Source organism: Podarcis gaigeae (assembly GCF_964106915.1).
Source record: "Podarcis gaigeae genome assembly, chromosome: 7".
Lineage (NCBI taxonomy): Eukaryota > Metazoa > Chordata > Lepidosauria > Squamata > Lacertidae > Podarcis > Podarcis gaigeae.
This window is the reverse complement of record NC_139683.1, coordinates 35,152,835-35,177,326: the sequence shown is the minus strand read 5'-3', so window position 1 is coordinate 35,177,326 and position 24,492 is coordinate 35,152,835. Positions and strand designations below refer to the sequence as shown.

The 24,492-nt window shown below is 42.0% G+C and overlaps 1 protein-coding gene across 2 annotated transcripts; it reads left to right on the top strand.

Annotated features, from left to right (window-relative positions):
• The first annotated feature begins 878 nt into the window (after positions 1–878).
• On the top strand, positions 879–23,734 carry MTFR1 (mitochondrial fission regulator 1). 2 transcript variants are annotated; one of them, XM_083747997.1, is made up of 8 exons: positions 879–1,102; positions 6,745–6,886; positions 8,158–8,256; positions 16,269–16,387; positions 17,265–17,503; positions 18,560–18,812; positions 19,203–19,353; positions 21,241–23,734. In XM_083747997.1, the coding sequence occupies exons 2-8, from the start codon at positions 6,821–6,823 to the stop codon at positions 21,298–21,300; spliced, it is 987 nt and encodes a 328-aa protein (XP_083604123.1). In that variant the 5' UTR covers positions 879–1,102; positions 6,745–6,820; the 3' UTR covers positions 21,301–23,734. The 2 variants fall into 2 exon arrangements, with proteins under 2 accessions (XP_083604123.1, XP_083604124.1); XM_083747998.1 differs by lacking the exon at positions 879–1,102 and adding an exon at positions 1,174–1,193 and having other exon boundaries at positions 6,743–6,886.
• Positions 23,735–24,492: the final 758 nt, after the last annotated feature.

The window sequence follows — 24,492 nt, the reverse complement described above, 5'->3', positions numbered from 1 at the left end:
AGTTGGGAATTTTCGTTACTGTATTGCAAAGTTATTGCTTATTGCAAACACACTGCAATCTTTTAAAATACAAATAATAGTAATAAAGTACATTTTAAAAAGGAGGTAGATACCTGGATAGCTCAGTTGGTTACATCATGGTGCTCATAATGCCAAGGTTGCAGGTTTGATCCCCATATGGGACAGCTGCATATTCCTGCATTGCAGTGGGTTGGACTAGATGATCCTCTGGCTCTCTTCCAACTCAACAATTCTATGATCAAACTCAACAACTTTGACCTGTACCCATAAAATACGGGGTAGATCACTGCCAGTTTTTAACTCTGTAAGTAGAGTGCAGTCTTTTGGGAGTTGGCCACCCCTGGTATAAGAATCCAAGCCTAAACATACTTGGGAGTAAGCCTCATCAAAGTACAGTAGTAGGAACTTAGGAAGCTGTCCTATACCTTAGACTTAGGGCATGTTTAGGCTGCTCACAAGGCAGCTTACAAGACATAAAATACAATACAAATATATAATAAAATCTAAAGAACTACGTATTTAAAACAAATGCTTGATAGCGTATCAAGCCATATTATTGCACAGGGCTACTGCAGTCCTAAAATAATTTTTAATTTGCATATTGCAGTCCTTTTTATAACGACAGTACCGATAAAAGCGAGTTGCGAAATGCTACCGTCGTAGCGGACAGAGACCTAGCCCGGACGAGAAAAGAAACAACAGTTGTACAGCTTTACTACGCTCTGCTAAGTAATCATTGGCTGTTGTACCGAGCGCTCCGTATCGGCAGATGGCGCTCTCGGGCGATCCTTCAGTACTGTTCACGTGAATTCCCAGCGTGTCCGCAAACCAAGTCACCCGTCTTCTTTTCCGTCTCGATGGTAGACTAACGTCTTGTGACCCGGATAAGGCGGGAGCTGAAGCCTCACCTCCCGCAACGGCAAACGATGATTGGCCAAGAGCTGTAGCCGGTGCAGCGGGAGGATTGGTTGTTGAAGGAGACGGGAGGGGGAGAGATGAGGAGCGTGTGTGGGAATGAACTGCCGGGACTTGGCGGCTGCTGAGGTGACTGAGAAAGGAGTATTACCGGCAGGGCGAGGCGGTGAGTCTGAGCGGCGAGGGCGGCGCCCTCTCCGTTCGTGCTGCGGTCCCGGGGTCCGCTGCTGCGGTTTTAGCCCTTCGCGCGGCCCTTGGTACGGGAGGGGCTTTTGAACCGGCTTCGGAGGGGGCTGAGGGAGAGGTTGGCCGTCCGGACTTGAGGATGCCCACACAGGCGCCTGATGGGACCGGCCAATCCCGCCCCAGTGCGGCTGGGGGTGGGAGCGAGTGGCTTGGCGGGGGCCGCTGCCCCAGAGCGCCGAGTGCCGCTTAGTCCCAACAGTTCGTTGAGAGCACTGTTGCTTCCCTCCGCTTTTCCTAAAAGCGGGCCTTGATCCGAGGCACACTCCAACCTGGGAGCATGCAGCACTGTAGCGCTAACAGTAAAAAAAAAAGTGGGGGCGAGGGTGCCTCTGAGCATGTGCAGTGCCCTCCCCCCCCCCCTTGAGTAATCGCAACCCGCCATCGCGTTGTCGAGGAATAAGGGCACAGAGTAGGCAGAAAAGCCCGATTTTCAGGGTTAGGCCTAAATCTGGCCGCTCCTTGGGTTACAAAATAAGCACTGCTTCTTTCTTTTTTTTCAGTAGTCAAGTGAAAGGTAAAAATGCTCCGCCGTCTGAGTTCTCTCTTTGTCTCCAGTGTAAGGACACTGGTTAGACAGCGGCTAACCTTGAGAAGCTCTGTTCTTTTCTCCTACTGCGTCCTAGTAAACAACACTGTGGGCCATCGCTGCTAGCACTTTGAAACTTGTCTATCTGTGCCAGCTCAGTGGTGACTTCTGTAAATAAAAAGCAGAGGCGGGGAAGCAAGGCATTTTGACTTTTTTCTCGGTACTGAGATCAAGATTTGTTTTTGCCATATTTGAATACATTGACACACACACACACACATCAGAAACTTGTACCTAACATGTTTTTGTATCTAACCTACCGGTAGTTCATTCTGGTGCTTCTTACATTGCTAGATATATAAAAATAAGCTGTGCAGAGAATAATAGTGTGTAGAAAACATAGTTGCATTTAGGTGGAAGTCATTTAGAAATTGCAAGTTACTGTCTGCTAATGCTGATGGGGAAACCCAGTCACATGAGTGAGGTAAAAATAATAAAATAATAAAATTATTATTATTGAGAGAAGTATTTTTTAGGTGACATAAAAATGAGGAGACTCTGTTCTTCAGGATTGTGTGTTCTGTTAAAGGTCAGACAGCATTTTGGGAAAGGAGCCATAGACCAATGGTGGAACACATGTTTTGCATGCAGAAACTTGCATCTCCAGTTAAAAGGATCAGGTAGCAGGTGATGAGAATGCCGAAGGCCCCAGAGAGCTGCTGTGAGTCAAGGGAGATAATACGGGGATAGATGGAAGTATTCTGATCTCTGATACAAAGCAGCTTCCAGTATACTGTGCTTATTGTGGCAACCAGAGTTTGTACTGCAAATGAAAATTCTCTGCACCTATAAATTAGGCAAATGTTTTAAAAGGAATATAAAAGCCTTGCATTTCTGTTTCATTATCATAGGTATTTGTAGGACTTTAAAATATGAACATTATCGTTTCAGACTATCTAGCTTAAAATGGGGCTTGCCAAAAGAAGTGGCAGTTCAAGAAAACATATCTGTACTGCATACAGAATAGTTGCAACTGAGCAACATGTGCAAAACTGGTAATTTTGAGTAGCAAACCCTCACCTCTAGCCAGATCATTAGGTTGATTCATCCTCAATTAGTGACCACAAAGTCAAATGGAAAGTGAATAGGGATTGCTTATGTACTCTGAGATACAATGCATATATTATGTTCTTGGTATCTTATGTATTACTGGGTATACTTAGAAAACACTAAATAATATTCTAAAGCACATCAGGGATCTAGGTGCTGCAGGCTTAAAGGTAAAGGTAAAGGTACCCCTGCCCGTACAGGCCAGTCTTGACAGACTCTGGGGTTGTGCGCCCATCTCACTTAAGAGGCCAGGGGCCAGCGCTGTCCGGAGACACTTCCGGGTCACGTGGCCAGCGTGACATCGCTGCTCTGGCGAGCCAGAGCCGCACACGGAAACGCCGTTTACCTTCCCGCTGGTAAGCGGTCCCTATTTATCTACTTGCACCCGGAGGTGCTTTCGAACTGCTAGGTTGGCAGGCGCTGGGACCGAGCAGCGGGAGCGCACCCCGCCACAGGGATTCGAACCGCCGACCTTTCGATCGGCAAGTCCTAGGCGCTGAGGCTTTAACCCACAGCGCCACTTTTTTACTTATAAAAAGAAGAAGTGGGGGAAGGAATGAAGAAAGACAGGAGTGGAGATATTTAAATCCAAACTGCACTTGCTGGCTGCTGTATGCAATGAAGGTTAACTGTTTGTATCCCCTGTTGCCAAATCAGCCATTTGCATTTTGAGGTATATAAATTGATTTTTCCATTTGTTTGGGAGTTCCATTACACTGGCCTAGTTTGCATGTCACAATAAGTCACAATTCATCTTAAACAGTGTTTTAATTGTGAATGTGGCTCTCACGGGGGTCCCTATGGCATCCCCCCTGTGTAGCACCCACACAGCTCAAATAAGCAATAACATGACTTGCTGTATCTTAATTTTGGGCCATGCTCTATTTGTTTCAAATAAACCAAATGTAGTAAGCATATAGCTCAGTCAGAAGAGCATGAAACTCTTAATCTCAGGGTCATGGGTTTGAGCCCCACATTGGTCAAAGATTCCTGCATTGCAGGGGGCTAGACTAGATTATCCTTGTGGTCCCTTCCAACTCTGATACCAATATTTGTTCCTGTGCCAACTCAATGTGACTATGAGTTGTATTTCATGAATTTCTACTCAGAGTAGACCAATTGAAATTAATTACTCCAAGTAGGTCTGTCATTGACTACCGTCCTATATGTTTCCTCCTCCTGGACAGAACATTTTAAAGGTCAGGATAAAAAAAATTACTTTAAAATATTGCTTTTCTTGACAATGCAGCCTGGCTCTGTAAGCTGATTTTCTTAGATTTAAAGAGCTGAGGAAGCACAGTTAGGATATGGCAGATGAGTAGAGGCCAAGGAGGGGATTTGTTGCTCAGTGGTAGAAGAGCACATACTTTGCATGTATGATGTCCCCATTTTGATCTTTGGCATCTTCAGTTGGAAGAACAATGTAGTGGAAGAAAATCTGTCTAAGACTCTAGAGAGCCAATTCCAGTCAGAAAGGCTCACCTGAAAGATTGTTTCATCTTTTCCTGTACAGATAGGTACAAAAAGTTAGCCATGTTAGTCTGTAGCAGCAAAAGCAGAAAATGTCGTATTATGGCATATGAGTTCATCAATATAAGTCCACTTGCATCTGATGAATAAGTCCACTTGGATCTGATGAGTCTAATCCCTGAAAGTTTATGTCATATTACATTTGCTAATCTTTAAATGTAAATGTGGGTAGGTGGCATTGGTGGGGGGTTTTGGGGGGGTGGGATAGGGGTAGGGGGATAATCACAAATAACTGGCAGTAGAAAGCCATTCAGGTACCCATTGCTTTGTTGAGAAGCCAAGGGGAAGTCAAAATTTGCAAAGAGGGCTCCTAATAGTTTCCCCTTCTACGGCTTCCAGAATAGAAACATGGAATTACAGTACGTATTGTCATGTTAAATTTGAGAATGGGGTGATACATTATTTCCCAGATGGGTCAGAGAAGAACTTGCTGCTAGCAGATATTTGTGCTTTCTTAAGAAAGTATGTTTTAGTCTTCTGGAATGATCCATCTAAGTCTAAGAAAATGATTCCAGGTTCAAAGGGATACAAAATAAATGGCAGCCCTGAACTGCATACCATGTACTGCATGTGAGAAACTGTCAACTGAACAGCTGCACCAGCATCTCAAACATCCCATAAACGGTAAACCTCAAGGCAGTACAACTGAGGTTCCCTGTGCCAAGTTTCCACATGAAGATATTATTACCTAGGAGTGGTAAACTGTTGACTAAAACAAGCTTGTAATGAAAGCACTAGCAATGAATTAACTACAACAGTTCTTGCTAGAACTGTACCAAGTGTCTTGTAGTCTGCTGACTTTTCATTTTTTAAAAAAAATACCATTCAGTTTTTCCATTATGTAGCAGACTAAGAAGTTTAACAAGTTTCCAAAATGATCATAATTATGTTCACATTATCAAATTCGTCTTTCTTAGAGGAACTAAACTGAGAGCAGTAGATATTTGTAGGTTTTTTGATGATGTATGCATTTGATTCAAAAATCCTGAAATACACCATATGCCAAAGGCATATTGACCCTTAGTCAAGTTGCCATGTATATGTGGGTATGCAAGACCAAGGTGTAAATGGAATCATGGTGAGAACTGCAGCTCTCAAGGCTATTTTCTGAACAACTTTCTCACCAACTATTTCATGCTATCTTAAATCAAGTTTTATCATTTATTATTTGTTTCTGTTATAAAAAAAATTAAATGACAAATTTTGGGCATTTGTCACAGGACTGGAAGCAGTGTAAGATTTTTAAAAATTGAAACATTGTGGGGTAAGGCTTAGATGTGCACAAGATATAACCAACGTTCCTTGTGAGAGGTGTTTGAATAAAATATAAGATTCTTGAAAACATAAGCTCTTAAGAATCTTGTCACTAGTACTTTCTTGTCAGTTATGTTCCATAGATACACAGATACACACATTCAGAGTGGAATCCTGGCAGCTACATTCTGAACCACCTGAAGTTTCCAAAGGCAGCCCCACATAGAACACATTGCAGTAGTCTGGTTGGAATATGACCAAAATGTGGATGACTGTGGCAGAGTCATCCCATTCATGTTAGTGGGACAGTTGGCATACAAGCCAGTGCTGATAAAACAAAAACCAAAAACACTCCTGGTCACTGATACTTACTGGGTTTCCCCAGTCATTGCCAAATTCATGAGCACTCCCAAACTATATACTTCTTCTATCAGGGAGAGTACCAGTCCATCCAAAACCAGTTGTAAACTATCTTCTGGAACTGGGGAACTCCCCACCCACAGCATCATCTTGCTCTGATTCAGTTTTAGCTTGTTTGCTGCATCCATCCCAGAACTGCCACTAGGTACGGTCATACCTCATGTTATGGATGCTTCAGTTTATGTGTTTTCGGATTGCGGACTGTGGGAAACCCATAAGTACTGCAATGGGTTACTTCCGGGTTTCGCCACTCGCATGCGCAGAAGTGCTAAATCATGCTTTGCACATGCGCAGCAGCGCTAAATTGCGCCTGCACAGATCCTGCGCTTTAGGATGCAAACGCTGCGGATTGCGGATGTGTCTCCGTCATGGATTATGTCTGCAACCCGAGGTTCCACTGTACTGGCTTAAGATTTCAACAGCTTCCTTGGGAACTGAACATGGAAAGGAAAGGTAGAGCCAAGTGACATCAATATACTGATGACCAAACCTGCTTGCACCCTAGAACTTTATTTTCAATTTATGGAAATCCTACTTGACAGTTTTGACAGCGCCTGAAAGTGAGTTTACAAATTACAATCAATAAATACTGATTGCTTACTTGCAGTGAAAATTGTGGACTTAGCTTTTTTTGATATGTTTTCTTCTAGATCATTTCTCATAGTTTGAAAGAGTTGCACACAGATACTCATGGTTTCACACTTTGTTTTTTCTCCCCAGAGTGACTATGGAACATTTGCATTCCAGCAAACTGAGGTGGTTAGCTAACAAGATTGTGGAAACCCTGCATTGTTCCAGATGATTTACTGGATTAAGCACCTACTTAGAGTGATATTTGAGAAAGCAGCATTAACTATGGAATCAGTAAGTGTTATAGTGAAGTACAGACTTGCCTGGCTGTTAGGATCAGTGTGAAATACCCTATTGACAGTGCCACCCTTTTGAGGGTCATGTGGCAGTAGTGTTTGAGAGCATCTTTTTGTGCCTGTGGCTCCCAGGTTATAGAACTCCTTCTCCTCCAAAGTGCATTTGGCCTTGCCATCATACACATTTTGTCAACACATCACAGTATGCTTTTTTGCCCAGGAGTTAGATGAATGTTACATTAGAAGGGGTAGACAAATCTCTGTACAGTGGTACCTCTAGTTACGAACTTAATTCATTCCGGAGGTCCGTTCTTAACCTGAAACTGTTCTTAACTAGAGGTGTGCTTTCGCTAATGGGGCCTCTTGCTGCCACTGCACTGCTGACACACAATTTCCATTCTCATCCTGGGGCAGAGTTCTCAACTCGAGGTAACTCTTCCAGGTTAGCGGAGTTTGTAACCTGAAGTGTTTGTAACTCGAGGTACCACTGTATTATAAACACTTAAAATTTTTATTTATTCAGGCTTTGATTCCATCCTTCACCCTAAGGTTCCAAGGAGGATTACTTAAAACTGGGAGAATAGATTAAAACAATAAAACATCAATTAAAATATAATTTAAAAGAAAGTGGAGCTTGAAGTCACTACTGATCATCAGTAATATCAAGACCTGCTTAATTGGTCTTGTATTTCTATTTTTAGCATGGCTTGTCATGCTACGAAAGAGAAATGACTCACCTTAAGTCAAGGAATTGACAAGTGTTTGTTTGTTTGTCTGCATCCATTTCAAAACTGTCAAAATGGCCCGGTGGTGGTGGGGGAACTCAAGGTCTGGCCCACTGGCCAGATTCATTTCCTTATCTTTCTCTAGTCTTCTGTCCACATGAAAATTCCAGTGTAGATCATCCTTGTTAAAACATAATGCATGAAATCTCATGGTAGCTGTTCTGACAGCCGAACAGATTTCCTCCCCCCCCCCCCTGCACATCCCCAAACCTGCTCTGTTCCTTTTTTTTGGTGAGGGGGAGAGAGAATGAAAAAGTTCCATTGCACAAGTATTTGTGTGTTGATGTATGATGTTGCACAATGTACTTTTCTTGATACAGAGGCATTGCAGTGCACATCTGCATATTTATTCAAAAGAGCATTAACTGGGGCTTTACTCCCAGGTGATCTGGATTTGAAGTGAAATTTAAAGAAACAAATTATTTTCACGCTAGGCAGATCATGTTAGGCAGTAATAAAATTGTTTTTCTTTTTTTTCTTCCAGTTACTTTGGTCTAGTAAGCCTTATGGTCGTGATAGAAGTATTGTAAGGAAAATTGGCACCAACCTCTCGCTGATACAATGTCCAAGAGTTCAGTTTCAGGTAAGATTTTAAATATTTCTTTCACTTTCCAGAGGGAAATTAAATTAATCTTAGTGGTCAGAGCAAACTAATGGCATCTGGGTGTAGGTTGTTGGTACGTTTTTTGATCTGTGAATTTGAAAGCTGTGTCAAATATCTCATAACCAGCATACTTTTCTCTAATAGGAAACTACTACAACTGTCTAAGGGACGCGGGTGGTGCTGTGGGTTAAACCACAGAGCCTAGGACTTGCCAATCAGAAGGTCGGCAGTTCGAATCCCTGCAATGGGGTGAGCTCCCATTGTTCAGTCCCTGCTCCTGCCAACCTAGTAGTTCGAAAGCACGTCAAAGTGCAAGTAGATAAATAGGTACCTCTCCGGCGGGAAGGTAAACAGTGTTTCTGTGTGCTGCTCTGGTTCACCAGAAGCGGCTTAGTCATGCTGGCCACATGACCCGGAAGCTGTCTGCAGGCAAACACCGGCTCCCTCGGCCTATAGAGCGAGATGAGCGCGCAACCCCAGAGTCGGTCACGACTGGACCTAATGGTCAGGGGTCCCTTTACCTTTACCTTTTACAAGCAGTTTTAAACAAAACAGTAACCATCAAAAATTAAGCAGAGATCATTCATTCATTCATTCATTGCATTCATATATACTGCCTTTCTGCCAAGGCAGTTTACAATTTTTAGTATGAAAAGAAACAGTATAACATGGCGAGTAGAGCAGGCCATGTAGTTTATCTATACATGCCTCCCTTGATCTCTTCCTCACAGGACAGATGGTGTCAATTGACTCAGGGGTGGGCAGGGAGAAGGGACAGTGTATCTGAAGCAGGCCTTGATGTTTTACATAGGGGGGGAGGCTTCTCCAGGTAGGGAAACAATATAAATATTGTCAAATAAAGGGAAAAAATATTCTTGAAAAAAGCTTGAAAGGACCAGCTTTCAGGATGTATTAATGTGTCAGGTGAGGTGTTGGGAGTCAGAGAGAGAGAATGGACCTGCTGAAGCACCTAAAACTTACAGCAAATGTGTTTGTGAGCTTACAATACTCACCTCTTTGTGCTATACGCCACTTAGAAGGTCTAAAGAGACCTCAAAGGATCTGCCTCTTTGGAGCTGGAGACACACTACAGCATTTTGTTGAAGGTTCTGTATAATTATTAAAATTTACCTTTGTTATTATGTTTTAATAGTTTACATTCTCTATCTTCTGAGCAGCCTGCTAACCCAACAGACAGGTTTTGCACATTGTATAACTTCCTTTAAAACTGTACCTCTGTTGGTTGCTTTTAAAATTGTTGAATGTCATGGGGAAACGTCTTAAAATACATCTTATGGAAACATTTATTCAGCAAGATATTGTGAGTTGGAAGCTTAATAGTATCGACTCTGGGGAATAGTAGAGATAGCTGTCATTAAACATCTGCCTACAAGTTCAGCGAACTCTTCCAATGAATATTCTGGTGCACTTCCTAGTGCAGATCTATGCTTTGAAAAGTTTGCTTTCATGGAAATAAAAGTAAGCAGTTTTAAAACTTTGCTGTGTCTCTGTCATCTTAGAAGAGGGATTTGTCCCAGTCTTCTTCCTATTGTAGAGAGGTTATGCATGTTTTATTAACTTGCTGTAGAGTAACTTTGTGGAGCAGCAGAGCCTATTACTGCAAATGTTGAGTGAGTGATTGTCTCTAATGCAGCTAGAAATTGGCTCTGAACTTGGGAATTTTTTTATTGAAACAGAGCTCCTTTTGTCTACAGCCCCAGGAGTCACATCTATGACTCTCTTTAAACTTTGGCATGTTGACAGAGTAAATGGTAATTATCTTCTCGGATGTTTCCTTCACTGCATACCCGTATTCCCATTCTATGTTATTGTTATGAAGCTTTGGAAATGGGGTTCAGCAATGGCTTGTTAAGGTGTCACTGTAAGTTGAAAAAAATCTGTATATAGCCAGCCCTTGCACAAAGACTTTCTATATGCTTAGAAGGGAGAGCTCCAGTTGCATTTACTCAACCCACACTTTGCCATGTAAAAGCAGCTTGTGATTCAGCTGTGTTAAGAAAGGTCAGACAAAGGATAAAAAGTATCAAGAAGCTTTTAACATCTTGTGTTCTGTTGTGTTTTCATATATTCTGTTGGAAGCCACTCAAAGTGGCTGGGGCAACCCAGTCAGATGAGTGGGGTAAAAAAAAAATTATATTATTATAACTTATTATAATAACTTAACTACTAGAGAGTTGATAGGGACACAACTCCCTTGTTACAAGAGCTTCACTGGCTACCAGTCTGTTTTCAGGCACAGTTCAAAGTGCTGGTTGTCTTATCTAAAGCCCTATACAGCTTTGGTCCAGGCCATCTGAAGGACCATATTCTCCTATACAAACATGTCCAAGCTCAGGTCTTTGGGGAATGTTTTACTTTTAGTCTTGCCACCTTCACAGGCATGCCTCATGGGGATGCAGTAGAAGGCCTTCTTGGTGGCTGCTCTGAGACTTCGGAACTCCCTAAAGAAGCTGCACTAGCTTCCTCCTTGTCCTTTTGCCAGCAAGTGAAGTATTTTCCCCAGGCTTCTGGAAACTGCCTGTTCTTAAGGAAAGGCCTCTTAATAGTGTACTGTGTGGTTTTTTACTATCTGCATTTTAGTAGTTTTTTACATTGTTTTGATTCAGAATACAATTTAATTACTTTTTAACAATAACCATTTACCGTATTTTTTGCACCATAGGATGCACTTTTTCCCTCCTAAAAAGCAAGGGAAAATGTGTGTGCGTCCTATGGAGCGAATGCAGGCTTTTGCTGAAGCCTGGAGAGTGAGAGGGGTCGGTGCGCACTGACCCCTCTCGCTCTCCAGGCTTCAGGAAGGTATCTGCTAGCCGTGGGAGACCCAACTCTCCCACGGCTAGCGGAGCGCTGCATCAATCCCGAAGCTTGGGGCGTGCGGAGCTCAGCACGCCCCAAGCTTCTGGGTGCCGGCAAGGTCTCCGCTAGCCGTCTAGACCCTGCCGGCACCCAGAAGCTTGGGGGCGCTGAGCTCCGCACGCCCCAAGCTTCGGGATTAGCGCTCCACTAGCGTGTCTAGGCTGCGGATAGCAGCCTGCTTCCCGGAGCGTCGGGCGCCCTGAAAGCAGAGCGCCCGGTGCTTCGGGAACACATCCGCAGCCTAGGCAGCCCTGCGGGAGGTCCCGCAGGGATGTCTAGGCTGCGGATAGCAGCCTGCTTCCCGGAGCGTCGGGCGCCCTGAAAGCAGAGCGCCCGGTGCTTCAGGAACACATCCGCAGCGTGGGGAGCCTTACAGGAGTTCCCCACAGGGCTCCCCACGCTGCGGATAGGAAGCTGCCGCCCGGCGGGTGGGGCACCCTGAAGCAGAGCGCCCCTCGCGCCAGGCAGACATCCGCAGCGTGTGGAGCCCTGCAGGAGTTCCCCACAGGGCTCCCCAAGCTGCGGATAGCAGCCTGCCACCCGGCAGGTGGGGCGCCCTGAAGCAGAGCGCCCCTCACGCCGGGCAGACATCCGCAGCGTGCGGAGCCCTGCAGGAGTCCCCACAAGGCTCCCCACGCTGCGGATAGCAGCCTGCTGCCTGGCGGGTGGGGCGCCCTGAAGCAGAGCGCCCCTCGCGCCAAGCAGACATCCGCAGAGTGGGGAGCCCTGCAGGAGTCCCCACAAGGCTCCCCACGCTGCGGATAGCAGCCTGCCGCCCGGCGGGTGGGACGCCCTGAAGCAGAGCACCCCTCGCGCCGGGCAGACATCTGCAGCGTGCGGAGCTCTGCAGGAGTTCCCCGCAAGGCTCCCCACGCTGCGGATAGGAGGCTGCCACCCGGCGGGTGGAGCACCCTGAAGCAGAGTGCCCCGCGCGCCAGGCAGACATCAGCCAGCCCCACAAGCTCGGGGGACAGCAGGGAGGCGCAGCGCCACTATCCCGCTGTTCCTCGACCTGGTTCGGTTTCCCTGACCTGCTTTTGGGGGGGAAATAAAGGGAATTTTTTTTCCTTTATTTCCCCCCAAAAAAACTAGGTGCGTCCTATGGTCCGGTGCGTCCAATCATGCGAAAAATACGGTATATGTTTTTAGCTATTTGTGTTTTATTGGTATTTGTTTTAATTTTTGTGGGCAGCTGTGAGTCCTAGTTCTGGGGGAAAGGCACAGCATAATTACAATTAAATAGAATGAATGAATGAATGAATGAATGAATGAATGAATGAATGAATGAATAAGAGCTTTGTGGCACCTAAAAGACTAACAAATTTCTTATGGCATAAGCTTTCATGGACTAAACTCCACTAAATCAGATTAGTTTACAAAAGTATATATTAGAATGTGTTACTTTTTAGGGTGCTCCAAAATTCTTCATTTTTGCTGTAAGATACAGTACTAACATTGCTTCCCAGTTGGAGGATTAATATATACAGGTATACACTTTCGTAATTATTTCTTCTCAGTGTTAGCCTGGAGTTGTATAAGTGCATTTTTGAGTTGCGGAAACACAGTTAAATGGGATGGAATTGGATGAAGAGTCCTGATGATACATAGAATAGTAGACACTTTTATTTATAATTAAGTGAAAATCAGATAGAACAAAATGGTGAAACAGGGCTGGGGAAGAAGTGTTGGCACTTCATATAAAGGTGGAGAGAAATAGATACATAGAATATTTGAAGGGCAAACAAATGTAGTACATGTAAAACAAATGTAATACATGTTTCAAATATAAAGAGCATTATTTTGACTTTTAGAATAATATGTGTTCCTTCAATATAAACAAGTGTATCCTTTTTGGAATCTTAGTTCTGTAATAATACAAGTCATATTGTGATTATATGCCAAATGCCAGATAAGTGTTTGTAGACTGAGGGTGCCACTGCCACCCAGGATTCTGGTTTTGCATATGCTTGTTCTTCTGTGACTTTTCTGACAATAGTTCCACAGATTTTAAATAAAACTGTGTCCTTGTGATGCATGCAGTTCTGAAGTTACTGTTTTAATTAAACGTGATTTACAATAGCATTCATTCTTCAAATTTGAAAGTGGGAGGAAAGAAATATTTCAGGGAATTTTACATTAGTTGTGAATTCTGTGTTTTTATTGTAGTTGTATGACAGTAACATTTAATTTTATTGAAATCTTGTGGGTTCTAAATTGTTCTTGAAGAGAAAATATATTCAAGTATAGTAATGATTTTAAATTTATGACTACATTGAAGTTAGCTGTTTCAAAATACACTTGTATTATACATTAAAATTGGTATAGTTTTTAGCCTTTTTATAAAAGGTAAAAAGAACAGATGTTTCCTTCCTTTGTTGGTCCACCTGCATGCAAACCTCTTTGTTTCACACTTACCTGTTTCCAGTTATAATGGGCTTTGAGGTTTAGATGTTACCTCTTAACATGAAAATGGACTGCGTCAACAAGGTTTATTTGGGAAAGAAAGGAATAGGAAGCAAGGAATAATATTTCATCTCTATCTGCAAAATTTTCTCACTGGCCTTCATCCATAAAATTATTCACCAGGAATAAGAGCTTTGGTCCTCTGGTAAGCCAGGATTCCTGATAATGGAGAGGATCCTCACTCACTGAAGTCGGTTATTTGACACTGAGCTTTTGAGCCTGCTTCTATTGCTTGAAAGCTCGGTAGAACATGATACCTTTCCTCTCACTTGCAGAAGTGGGGAGAGGTTGGTTCTTTCTGTGCTGCTGACCATGCAAAAGCAGCACAAGGGATTGGCTTCAGCCTGCTCCAGAGGCCCAGCACCACAGAGACAAACACCCCTCTGTAAATCCTTTGGCATGTGTGCCAGGGAGGATTGATGGTGAGCACAAATGATGGCTTTCTCTGGAACTGAGCCAAGAATGTGTGAACTCGACAGATATTTCCAACAAAAGTGGGAAGCAGCTAGAGGAGAGAGTGTGCAAACATATTCTTTGGGTACAGTTAATGTGGTTTCCAATATGAAAAAGTTATTATATCCATTCCCTAAATTGAACAGCCTTATATTACTCAGTTGTGAGGATTTGATATGTGTCACAGCAGCAGAATCAGTGCCAAGGTTGAACTCTTGCTTTTTTCTAGATTGTTGCTACACTGAAACTTTTCTATAGTGTTCTCTCTTTCCCTCTTTTTTCTTTCTTTCTTGCTTTAGCTATTATATCACAGGATCGTGCACTGAACCTGCAGTAAGTCAGTTTTGTCCTTTCTCATTAAACTTGATTAAGCTATTAGTGCATGCTTGTAATCATAATGAACTGCTATTAAGAACTATAAATCAAATTAACTTTTAGAGCCTTAATTTTCTGCTTGAGCTTACATAGGGGGCTTTAACTGCTGCAAGTTTTTGTTCTGCAACTGTGGGAGAGAAACTATTGAGGCACACTAACTCAGAAGCAAGACCCGCTATATTCAATGGGACTTATTCTGCTCAAGTGGGCATACGATTGCGGCTTAAATAAGACGTTGTGACTTTAAAGTTGTAGTATAGTTGGACAAAGAAATGTGTGGTGGGTGATTTGGATGCTTGCCACAGATGGGGATATGGGACTCTTGTACTCCCATCAGCCCTAGCCAACACAGCCAGTGGAAAGAGATAATTGGAGTTGTAATCTAACATCTGGAGGTTTCCATGTCAGCTGCCCATAACCTTGAGACTGAAGCACTAAGAAAATGAGAACCTCTAAACCAGCACTTCTCAGGTTATCTGATGTGATAGATCAGCTATTCCCTCCCCTAATGTGCTAAGAACTAGTAACATATTTGGTCCCTGAAATGCCCCACCCAACCTGGGCTGTGTGGAGTTGCCAGGGGCCAGCAAATGATGACTCACAGAACAGCATTGGTCCATGGACCACCACGTTACAATAATAATAATACAGTAATAAATTTATTTATACCCCATCCATCTGGCTTGGTTGCCTCAGCCACTTTGAGTAGCATTGCTCTAAACCACTATGGGAGCTCAAATGTGGATTACACTAAACTACTGTTAGTGTGAGTCACAGTTGAGTGGCATGTCTTAATTGAGCTTCAAATGTAGAGTTTAAAGCTATACTACAACTTGCTATTTTAGTCACCTTGGAAGTCATGTCAGAATAACCCAGTGATAGCTAAGGGATAGGTGCACTTGATAATCTCTGTCTTTCTTTCTTTCTGTCTGTCTGTCTCAACAACTAGATCCACACAGAATATGTAATAGCAAACCTCTGCTTAGGCCTGTAAATTTGGCTCCAAGTCTTTAAGGCTGGAAAAATATTTCATATATTTGGAGTTGGCCTAGGGGAAAAAATCTACAGTTGCTAGACAGCAGTATCAACCCTTTATGTATTGATCTTGGTGCTTTCTTAGCTTTGTTGGCAAATCTGGAAACAGATACTATTTGACATTAGAACTGCACCCACATCCTTTGGCCATATAGTGCATATTCCCAGTGTACATTTTGCACTTTCTATCTTTACTCCTATTTCTCACCAAAGTATTACTAACTGGAAGGGCACATTGAATGCAGACCAGGTTTCTTGCTAGCTCTGCCATGTAGAATATTATTCCCTGGTTTACTTTAATCTTTAATCTGAACCTTCTTTTGCATGAAAACATTCCTTTTGGGCACTTGGAAAGAATGGCACTGCTAGATGCTTGGTGAGATTAGAGAATTGTCCATGGACTGTAGTCAGTAACTATTAGCTTAGGTAACTTTCCAAATTGCAACTAGTGACTTATGGTGCAGGTTAAAGAGAAACTTGCCTGGCGTTGTACACATTGGAAAACATAGGTTTATTTGCAATTTGTCGTACTGTATTAGTTCATGTTTTGTATTTCATAGATTAATTGTGCTAATACTAAAATTTCTGTGTTTAGTTCACATTCAGTATTCTTTGTGGGATTTATCCCTGGTGTAAAATCTTTCTCCTTTTCCATCTATTTCTCTCTGACATAATAGGAGGATGTTTCATCCTTCCACTACCCTCAAGTAAGCAAGACTATGTGTGAAATCATTGTCGACTTAGTGCTATTTGAATTCTAATATGTAATCTTGTCCACTCAAATCTAGCTTCCATCTCAGTCTGCAGAAGGCAGTCATTCTAACCCACTGAGAGATGATGGAGTGGTCTCCCTTGCAGATGTGGGGTGGGTTGCTGAAGAAGAAAGTGAAGTCTTTACACGGCTCAGGTATGTTTTTTGAAGCTGCCCCTCTGTGGTTGATTCTTTAAGTCAACCTGTGTCAAGGGAAGCAGCAGTGTGTTGAACTGAACTAGATATCCTGCTCATTTGAATGCTGTCAAGTGTTGTTTTCATGGGTAGAGAAACAGCAGTCACCTAGGCAGTCACAAGTTTCAGCACCCCTGGCACTTGGAAGATAGGGAATGAACAATGTAAAGGCAGGTGCTTCCAATGTTTAGATTATTGGGTGTAGGCTAGGACTCTGTAATGTGATGTAAACCCAAAGAACTGCCTCTGGGATGCAGCAGTTTCATTTTGACAATATGAGAAGCAGAGAGTTGACATATTGGTGAAGTGGGGTTGGGAGGACATTGGTCCCATTTTGCATTACTGAATGATGATCCTACAGTCCATAAAGCAAGAGATGACTGCAGAGAAAGCCACAGTTTTGCCAGTGCTCTCTTCCATTCATTCCTGCAGAAATTGATATGCTGTTATGAGGTGTTTCACATTAAGTGTGACTATAGGTTGATGTGTATTCCTTTGTGGCACATGAAAATAGTTTGGCTGCCATTATACATTAAATTTACAGAAAGATGAGAAAGGGGTAGATTTGGGGAATTCAATTTGAAGTGAGAACTAACTAGTTGTGGCAGTCTTAATAGCCTATGCAGCCATTTCCTGTACAAAGAAGTAGAAAAAAAACAACCTCATGCCTATAGAAGGTTTAGGCTGCATAAGATGCTGTGCACATGGAGTTCCAATCACACAACAGAACTTCCCCTTCCTCTCCCCCTCTTCTCCTCACCATTGCTCCCTTTAGCTTGTTTGATAATGGGGTTTTTTAAAAAGTAAGTACTACTGTATATTGTTTTGTTGGTTACAGGTCAGACGTTTGGTCAAAATCCCAAACATATCCTAGAGGTGAAGGCTGCTCAGGAAGAGATCCAAATATTCAAGTATCTTTGCCAAAGCCATTGCAAGAAAAAGAAGACTCCAAGATTGCTGTGGCCACAAATGATGAAGCTCTGCAGAAAATCAGTGTGCTAGAAAATGAACTTGCCAGTTTAAGAGCGCAAATAGCCAAAATCGTAAGCTTACAAGAACAGCAGAATATGACAGCAGGTATTTTTAAAAAATATATATAACAAAGCTAATTTTATAACTTTTCTTTCAAATTGACTTTCATTCCAATGGGTCTGATTATTCTTTGCATTAGAAGTGGTGACTTCCATTGTTGTGGTCTCACTTCTTAACTCACCTTGACAGGAGAGGGTCACACTTTGCTGTTCCATCCACTGGACTATTCATACTTTCGTAAACAACTGCAGAAACGTAGGCTCAAGGTGATATTGAGCCATTGCTGTGTTATCTGACATTGTTGATTATCTGACATTGTTAAAGGTGCTGAATGGCAGTAGTTGAAAAAGCTTGTCTGATTACTATTCTGATGTCTAAAAACAACTTTATGAAAGTGTCAGTTAACACATTTTGGGTGTTGAATTATTCTTTAAGCCATATTTCCAACTTATTCATTTCTGATTAGTGACTGCTAAACATGAATTGGAAGACTGCCAGTACTTCTTGGAAGAAGTATAAAGACATTAACTACTTGATTGCTTTGCATTCCCTTTCCTTTGTCTCATTTATCCCCTCTTAATAATCTACTTTTTCATAGCAATCTGAACATGACAGCGGAGAGTATTGGAAGGACGAGAAGAACAACCTTGTTTCCTAGCTGGCAAGGTCTTTAGTGTTGCACGTTAAATTTTCTGAGACTGCAGCCAAAATCAACCCAGTATCTGCAGTTGTAAGCTCTAAAGCACTGCTGCACTGTTCAAATATGTTTGATTTGGTCATCATTTTATAAGATGGCTGGTGATGGCTTATTATTTATACATTTGTCATACTTAAAGACTTCTAGCATTCTCTAGTGGCTTAAACAGAATCCACACCCATTGGGTATAAATTTTAAAATTGTTCAACACTAGTAAGCCTAACCAGAGAATGGGGTTCCAAGCCCTTTTGGCACCCTCTACTCTTCTTGTATTTCCTTCCTAGATAGATGTCAGTCCCTAATTGAAAAATGCTACATTGCTTTGATGGGTTTTGTTTTTGAAATGATAATCATTATTTACTGAAGAATATTGTTGCATAATTAAATGGACTATTTTGTTACAGCTGGAGTAAGTTCTGCAGCATCAGTTCCTGTCCTAGCAGGAGTGCCAGCACCGCCCCCGCCGCCCCCACCCCTTCCACCTCCACCACCGCTCCAGCAGAGCACTTCTGCCATTGATCTTATTAAGGAGCGCAAAGGAAAAAGAGTAAACTCCGGACGGACTTTTATAGATGATGATTCGAAGAAGCATGAAATACCAAACATGCTAGATATTCTCAAAGATATGAACAATGTAAAGCTGCGATCTGTGAAAAGGTGAATCTACTGCAGCTCTCTGTTCAGGAAGGTTGGGGGGGATGGGGCTTTCAGTGAGGAAACTTAACAATGGATGGTTCCTTAGGTTACATAAGTAGCCATTCATTTGCTTAATCAAGGTAACACATACCCCACTGCAGCCCCCTCTTGCACCATCATGCACTCTTTCGGATTAGGAGGCACATCACATCCCTCTTTAGGTAAAGTTAGCAGTTCAGGGCCAGGAGATGTGCTGTATCAGATAAGAGGCTGGAAGATGTGTTGTAGCACTTGTAGCTGGTAGTACCAACCCTTCTGGGTTGGGGGGGTGGAGAAGGAGAGGGGAAGCCAGTCTCTTTGCAGGCATTTGAAGTGTCTACAACTCAACAGTTTTGCTCTATTCTTTTGAAGACCAGAGGAGAGCACCAAACGAAAAGCAGCCGACCCAACAGATCCTGCCGCACTAATAGCTGAAGCTCTTAAAAAGAAATTTGCTTATCGATATCGAAGTGACAGCCCAAGTGAAACTGAGAAACAGGCTCCTGAATCTGACACAAGGCTGGTAAGCACTGCATCCAATTTATGATTCACTGGACTCTAGTGACTAGGATTTTAATCCTCCCTCCCAGTTCTCCCTTGACCTTTAAAACTGTAGTTGTAGCCAACTGCATATATCTTAAGGATCATGCACTGGAAGTTGACCTGGTTTGCCACTGGAATGTGTAGTAGTATCTCTGCCCCCTATGCACACAATTTCTGAGGAGAGCTTTTCTGACTTGGACTCTGACATGCTCCAGCCAGCTGATGGAGGGGCTGGCCTGTGTGGCTGTGAAACCCTTCTCACATGTGGAATGTAGAATTATAAAATGGGTCTATCTACAGAAAATGCAGTGGGGAGCATGAAGATGCAGGCTGCTAGTCTGTCTTATCTTGTACCAAACAGACTGGTGAAGTTAGCATGATGTTATTTGTCTGTCCCTCCATTAGCCTACTTGTTCACTTGCATGTAATTCCTTGCTACATATGGACTAGGAAAGTTGTTAACAATAAGGTTGCCCTATAGTATTTAAGCCCATAAAAGTTAGTAGCCTGCCCAAAAAGCCTAATCCTGCTTTTTTTTCTCCTAAAAGGAGCCCCTCTTTTACCAGTTTGCTATAAATTTCTATAATTTTTACTATTTATTAAATTTGTATATTGCCCTATACCCATAGTTCTCAGGGTAGTTCACAGGGTCAGGCTAGCAATGCAGCAGGCTGGCAAAGGGGAAACAAAGCACTCTCCTCCTTTGCCAGTCTGCCTTGCTACCACAGTAGCTGCAGAGAAGGGGTCTCACTGTCTCTTAAAACCTGCTCATCCTTGAGCACAATTCACATACCCACGTGCAGATTCTTGATCCCCAATGGCAACCAGAAAAGTAGTTAAATACAAGCCTTCTATAGAGCAGCTGCAATATAGTGCTAGATTACCGAGGGCAAGGTGCGCAGGAAGCTTCTTTTCTAGTCTCAGAACAACACTTGCACTGGGGAGAGGGGATTTCCCAGCTACGAAGGCCCCCTAATATGTTCTATTGTAACAGTCACAAACCACCAATAACTGGGCTAACTTACAGTTTGTCCCATTGCTAGTTGGTCTTTAGGCAGAATGGCATCAGAGGGTATGTTGCAACTATTGTTCATTATTTCAGTTGGTGGGCAAGAACAAGTATGTAATGAAATAACTGGTCACTGTACTAGAGGTACATAGAATTTAAGGGGGTTTGGAAGGCAAGACGGACATGATGGTGAAGCCTAATTCTAACTAGAGAGCTTCTTGCCAAACAAAGGTTTACTTGAACTTCAAGAATGCTGAACACAGTGTTGACTCCATTTGGTGCCCTGGTCCTAACAGAAGTGCTCTTAATCCTGCAGGTGTCTTCCCCTAGCACCTGCAGGAGATTGGCCCCAGAGAGTAGAGGGGCCTTGTGGAGTAGCAGGGAAGGTGTAGGAAGAAAGGGGATTTGTCAAAAACGTACCCACATCATGCTCTTCTGTCAGCAAATGCGTCTGCTGCATCAAATGCCCTTATAGAAGTGCAAGACCACTAACTGAATTCCACTCTTTTATTTATTTGACAAGATTTATATACCACTGAATCAACAAAAACCTCTAAACAGTTTATGTAAAGCATAAACTAAAAATCAAATGCTAAACATTCATATAAATAAAATCAGCAGTTTTAAAACAAATGTAAATATTTATAAACCCTATTTGGTTTTTAAGCTCCATTATTTCAGTTCTGGGTTTGCTTCTTAAATTTCTCAATTTTAAAATTGATCAGGAAAAACCACAAGTAGAAGAAATGTGTAAGAATGACTTCTGAGTACATGCTAGTGGTAGCCTGTAGCCTTGGTGTATGAACTTACTCTCAGTATGTGAAAATCCTTGTTCTTACTCTCATTCTCTTTTTATAGTTTGGGCCACACATGCTGAAGCCTACAGGAAAAATGAAGAATCTAATTGAAAACTCTTAAGCAGGGGGGGGAAATTACCTCACTACAAAAGGACTTTTTACAACTACTTCTGCTTTTAGTAATTTTTTAGTAATTATCTTTCAATAAAGCAACTCATTTTTGCTTCAAAACACATGTTACATTGCAGCATATTTATAGGCAATAAATTAGCCAAAGTTTGGACTATATTTTGTACAGGACTAAACATTACAACTGCAATAGAAGTAATGCTGCATATTCTGTATTAGGAAACTAGAGCAGAATATATAATTTACCAATGGAAGGATAAGTAGGGCTTCTTCACCTCAGACCTTAAACTGCCAGGTTAGAGCCTGGGTTATAGTTTTCTTAGTTCTCTTATGATCATCCTTGTCAACATCTGCAGTATTTGTCCCAGCAACTTGTCTGGTACCAAGTCCAGTCAGTTCAGTAGGAGTTTGCACTTTTACAGGGAACAAGCAACTGAAGATGTAGAGCATGTAGAGCATGACCCATCCTGGCTAGGTTTTTTTGGTGGGGGAACCAACAAACTGAAAAGTTGTATTTGGAAAAGGGTACGGTGTAGCTCTGTTTTTGTGCTGCATAAAATTTCATTTCTAGAAACAGAAGGCAATTATTTTGTGAATGCTTGTTACTTAGATTACAATTGCAAGATTCAGCATTGCAACAGCAGATACAGTGAGACTTCACCTCCTCCCCCTGTAGCCCATCAGTGTGCTCCAACCCTCAACAGCATGTTTGAGGGGAGTGAAGTAGAAGAACTATTTTCATGTGCAAGTCCACTGACACCCCATGTCGTCAAACAACTATCACTGTTTTTCTATGAAGAGCTAATTTAATCTAGGTGGTATAGTGTCCCTGAAATGTTTGGAAACTTTCATTTTTAAGTTTTAATTTAGAACTTTGTTTTACAGATTATTTTTTATCTGATCTGTAGAATGCTGCAAGATGCCTTAACTCCAACTGTTGCATTTAGCCCTGTACCACCAATGTAAAAAGTTAAAATCAGAAAGATACTTACTGGCTCTTGATTTCATTTTTTGTTCATCACATAGCTCAGTCGGTAAAGCATGAGACTCTTATTCTCAAGTTTGTGGGTTCAGGTTCCACGTTAGGCAAAAGATTGCAAAGGGTTGAGTTACATGACCATTGTGGTCCCCTTCCCACTACAATTCTATGATCCTATGACTAATGTATGCAGGCATTAGTTCAGTGTTGAGGCAGCTGCTACAAGTACACTGGGAATAGGATCTGGAAAGATCTGATCCATTAAGGGCGTACATAGCAGAGAAAATCCCACTGGCCTGGGAGGAATGTCAGAGTAATTAACTCTATTGAGGCACAAATTCATAATAGAATTAGATAAGTACTATAAAGCTCTTTTCAGGTAGTTCTGGAAAAATCCCTGGACCTGAATTGCCCAGCAACATTTATATAGTGCTGCTACTGAGTTTTCAAACAACTTCACGTGCATTATCAAATTACAGTGGTACCTCGGGTTAAGTACTTAATTCGTTCCGGAGGTCTGTTCTTAACCTGAAACTGTTCTTAACCTGAAGCACCACTTTAGCTAATGGGGCCTTCTGCTGCCGCCCCCCCCCCCCACCGGAGCACAATTTCTGTTCTTATCCTGAAGCACTGTTTCTGGGTTAGCAGAGTCTGTAACCTGAAGCGTATGCTGAAGCGTATGTAACCCGAGGTACCACTGTATAATCCTTACAACAAACCTGTAAGGCAAGTATTATTCCCCATATGGGAATGTCGAGACAGAAGGACTTGCTTAAGTCCAGGAAGAGTGAGATTCAAATCAGGAGTGTTGCTAGGAGACAATCCCATCATCCCTTGTGGCACAGGCTGGTGGGAGTCTATCATCTTCAGGAGGGTCACAGGTTCCACATCGTGTTTGTAGAGGTAATAAGAGGACATGTAACTGTGACATTTGGTGGCTGTTCAGTAAGTTTTAAACATTTTTTAAAACTGTTAAATCCAGATTTTTATTGTATACATATTTTTAGGATTAATTTTCTTACGTCAGTCAAGGAAGGCTGTAATCCTGTACCTATGTATTTAGGAATAAAATCAGACATAGGCTGCAATCTTGTATATAAGAAAATGTATCCTAAAAATATTTAAATGCCTTTAAAAATGGGTGTAGAACCAGAATGTACAGCTTTGAATTCCTCAAAATAGCATGCATTGTGCTAATTGGTTATTAGTTCTAGAAGTTTGAAGTCACACCACCATGTTTCTCTATGGCGCTTGGACCAAACATAGTCCCTGATAATCTGTTTCTATAAGTGACTTCATGTTGACAAACGATATTTGCTTAAAACAATGTAAAGCATAGCTTACAATTGGTTGAACATTTTCAGTTGCTATATTTTAGTTATAAGCTATTGACTTATTTGTATTCTAAAAGTTTTTTATCAATAAATACATAAAATATACACACCTATATCCAAGACTGCCAAGTAGCAACAATTTGTGTTCATGTTGGGTACTCTTTCATATATTTGACAACATGAAATATTCCTTCTAGTGGTGCCTACAGACTGCATATAAATTTATTTTAAAAAACATCCATACTGGACTTTATTCTCTTTGTTTCCGTTCTTATTTCGCCCTCACTTTATTTTCAGATAAACAGTGTATTCCAGTATTTTTTCAAAGTAGACAGTACAACCCAGTTAAATGCTCTCCAAAATTTAGCACACCAGCTAAGAAAACAAAGCGTAGATATAAACGTTTTTTAAGCATTGATGAGTCCTCTGTGTACTGAATTTGTTCTTCAAATTACTCAAACGTATCATACAAGGCTAGTCTTTCATTAATGCAGTTACCTTAGCAATTGTTTTTATCAAAAGGGATACAACAGAACGGCAACACTAGGGATGTATAATAGGGCAGGATGTATAATAATTAGATGCAACTCCTAAGATCTGGAGAACTTTTGGCCCTCCAGATGGTGCAGAGCTACAAGTCCCATCAGCCCCAGTAAGCACATCCAATGGACAGGAATGATGGAAGTTGCAGTTCAGCAACTTCTGGAAGGTCAAAAGTTCTCCACACCTGTCGTAACTGCATGTGAAGTGACTGCAGGGAGCCTAAGCAGAAAGTCCTCTCAGTATACTAACCTTTGCTGCCTCTTAAAATATGCGCCCAGTGGAACAGGAATTTGTGGGGAATTGTTGATGGTAAATAGCCCACTGCTTT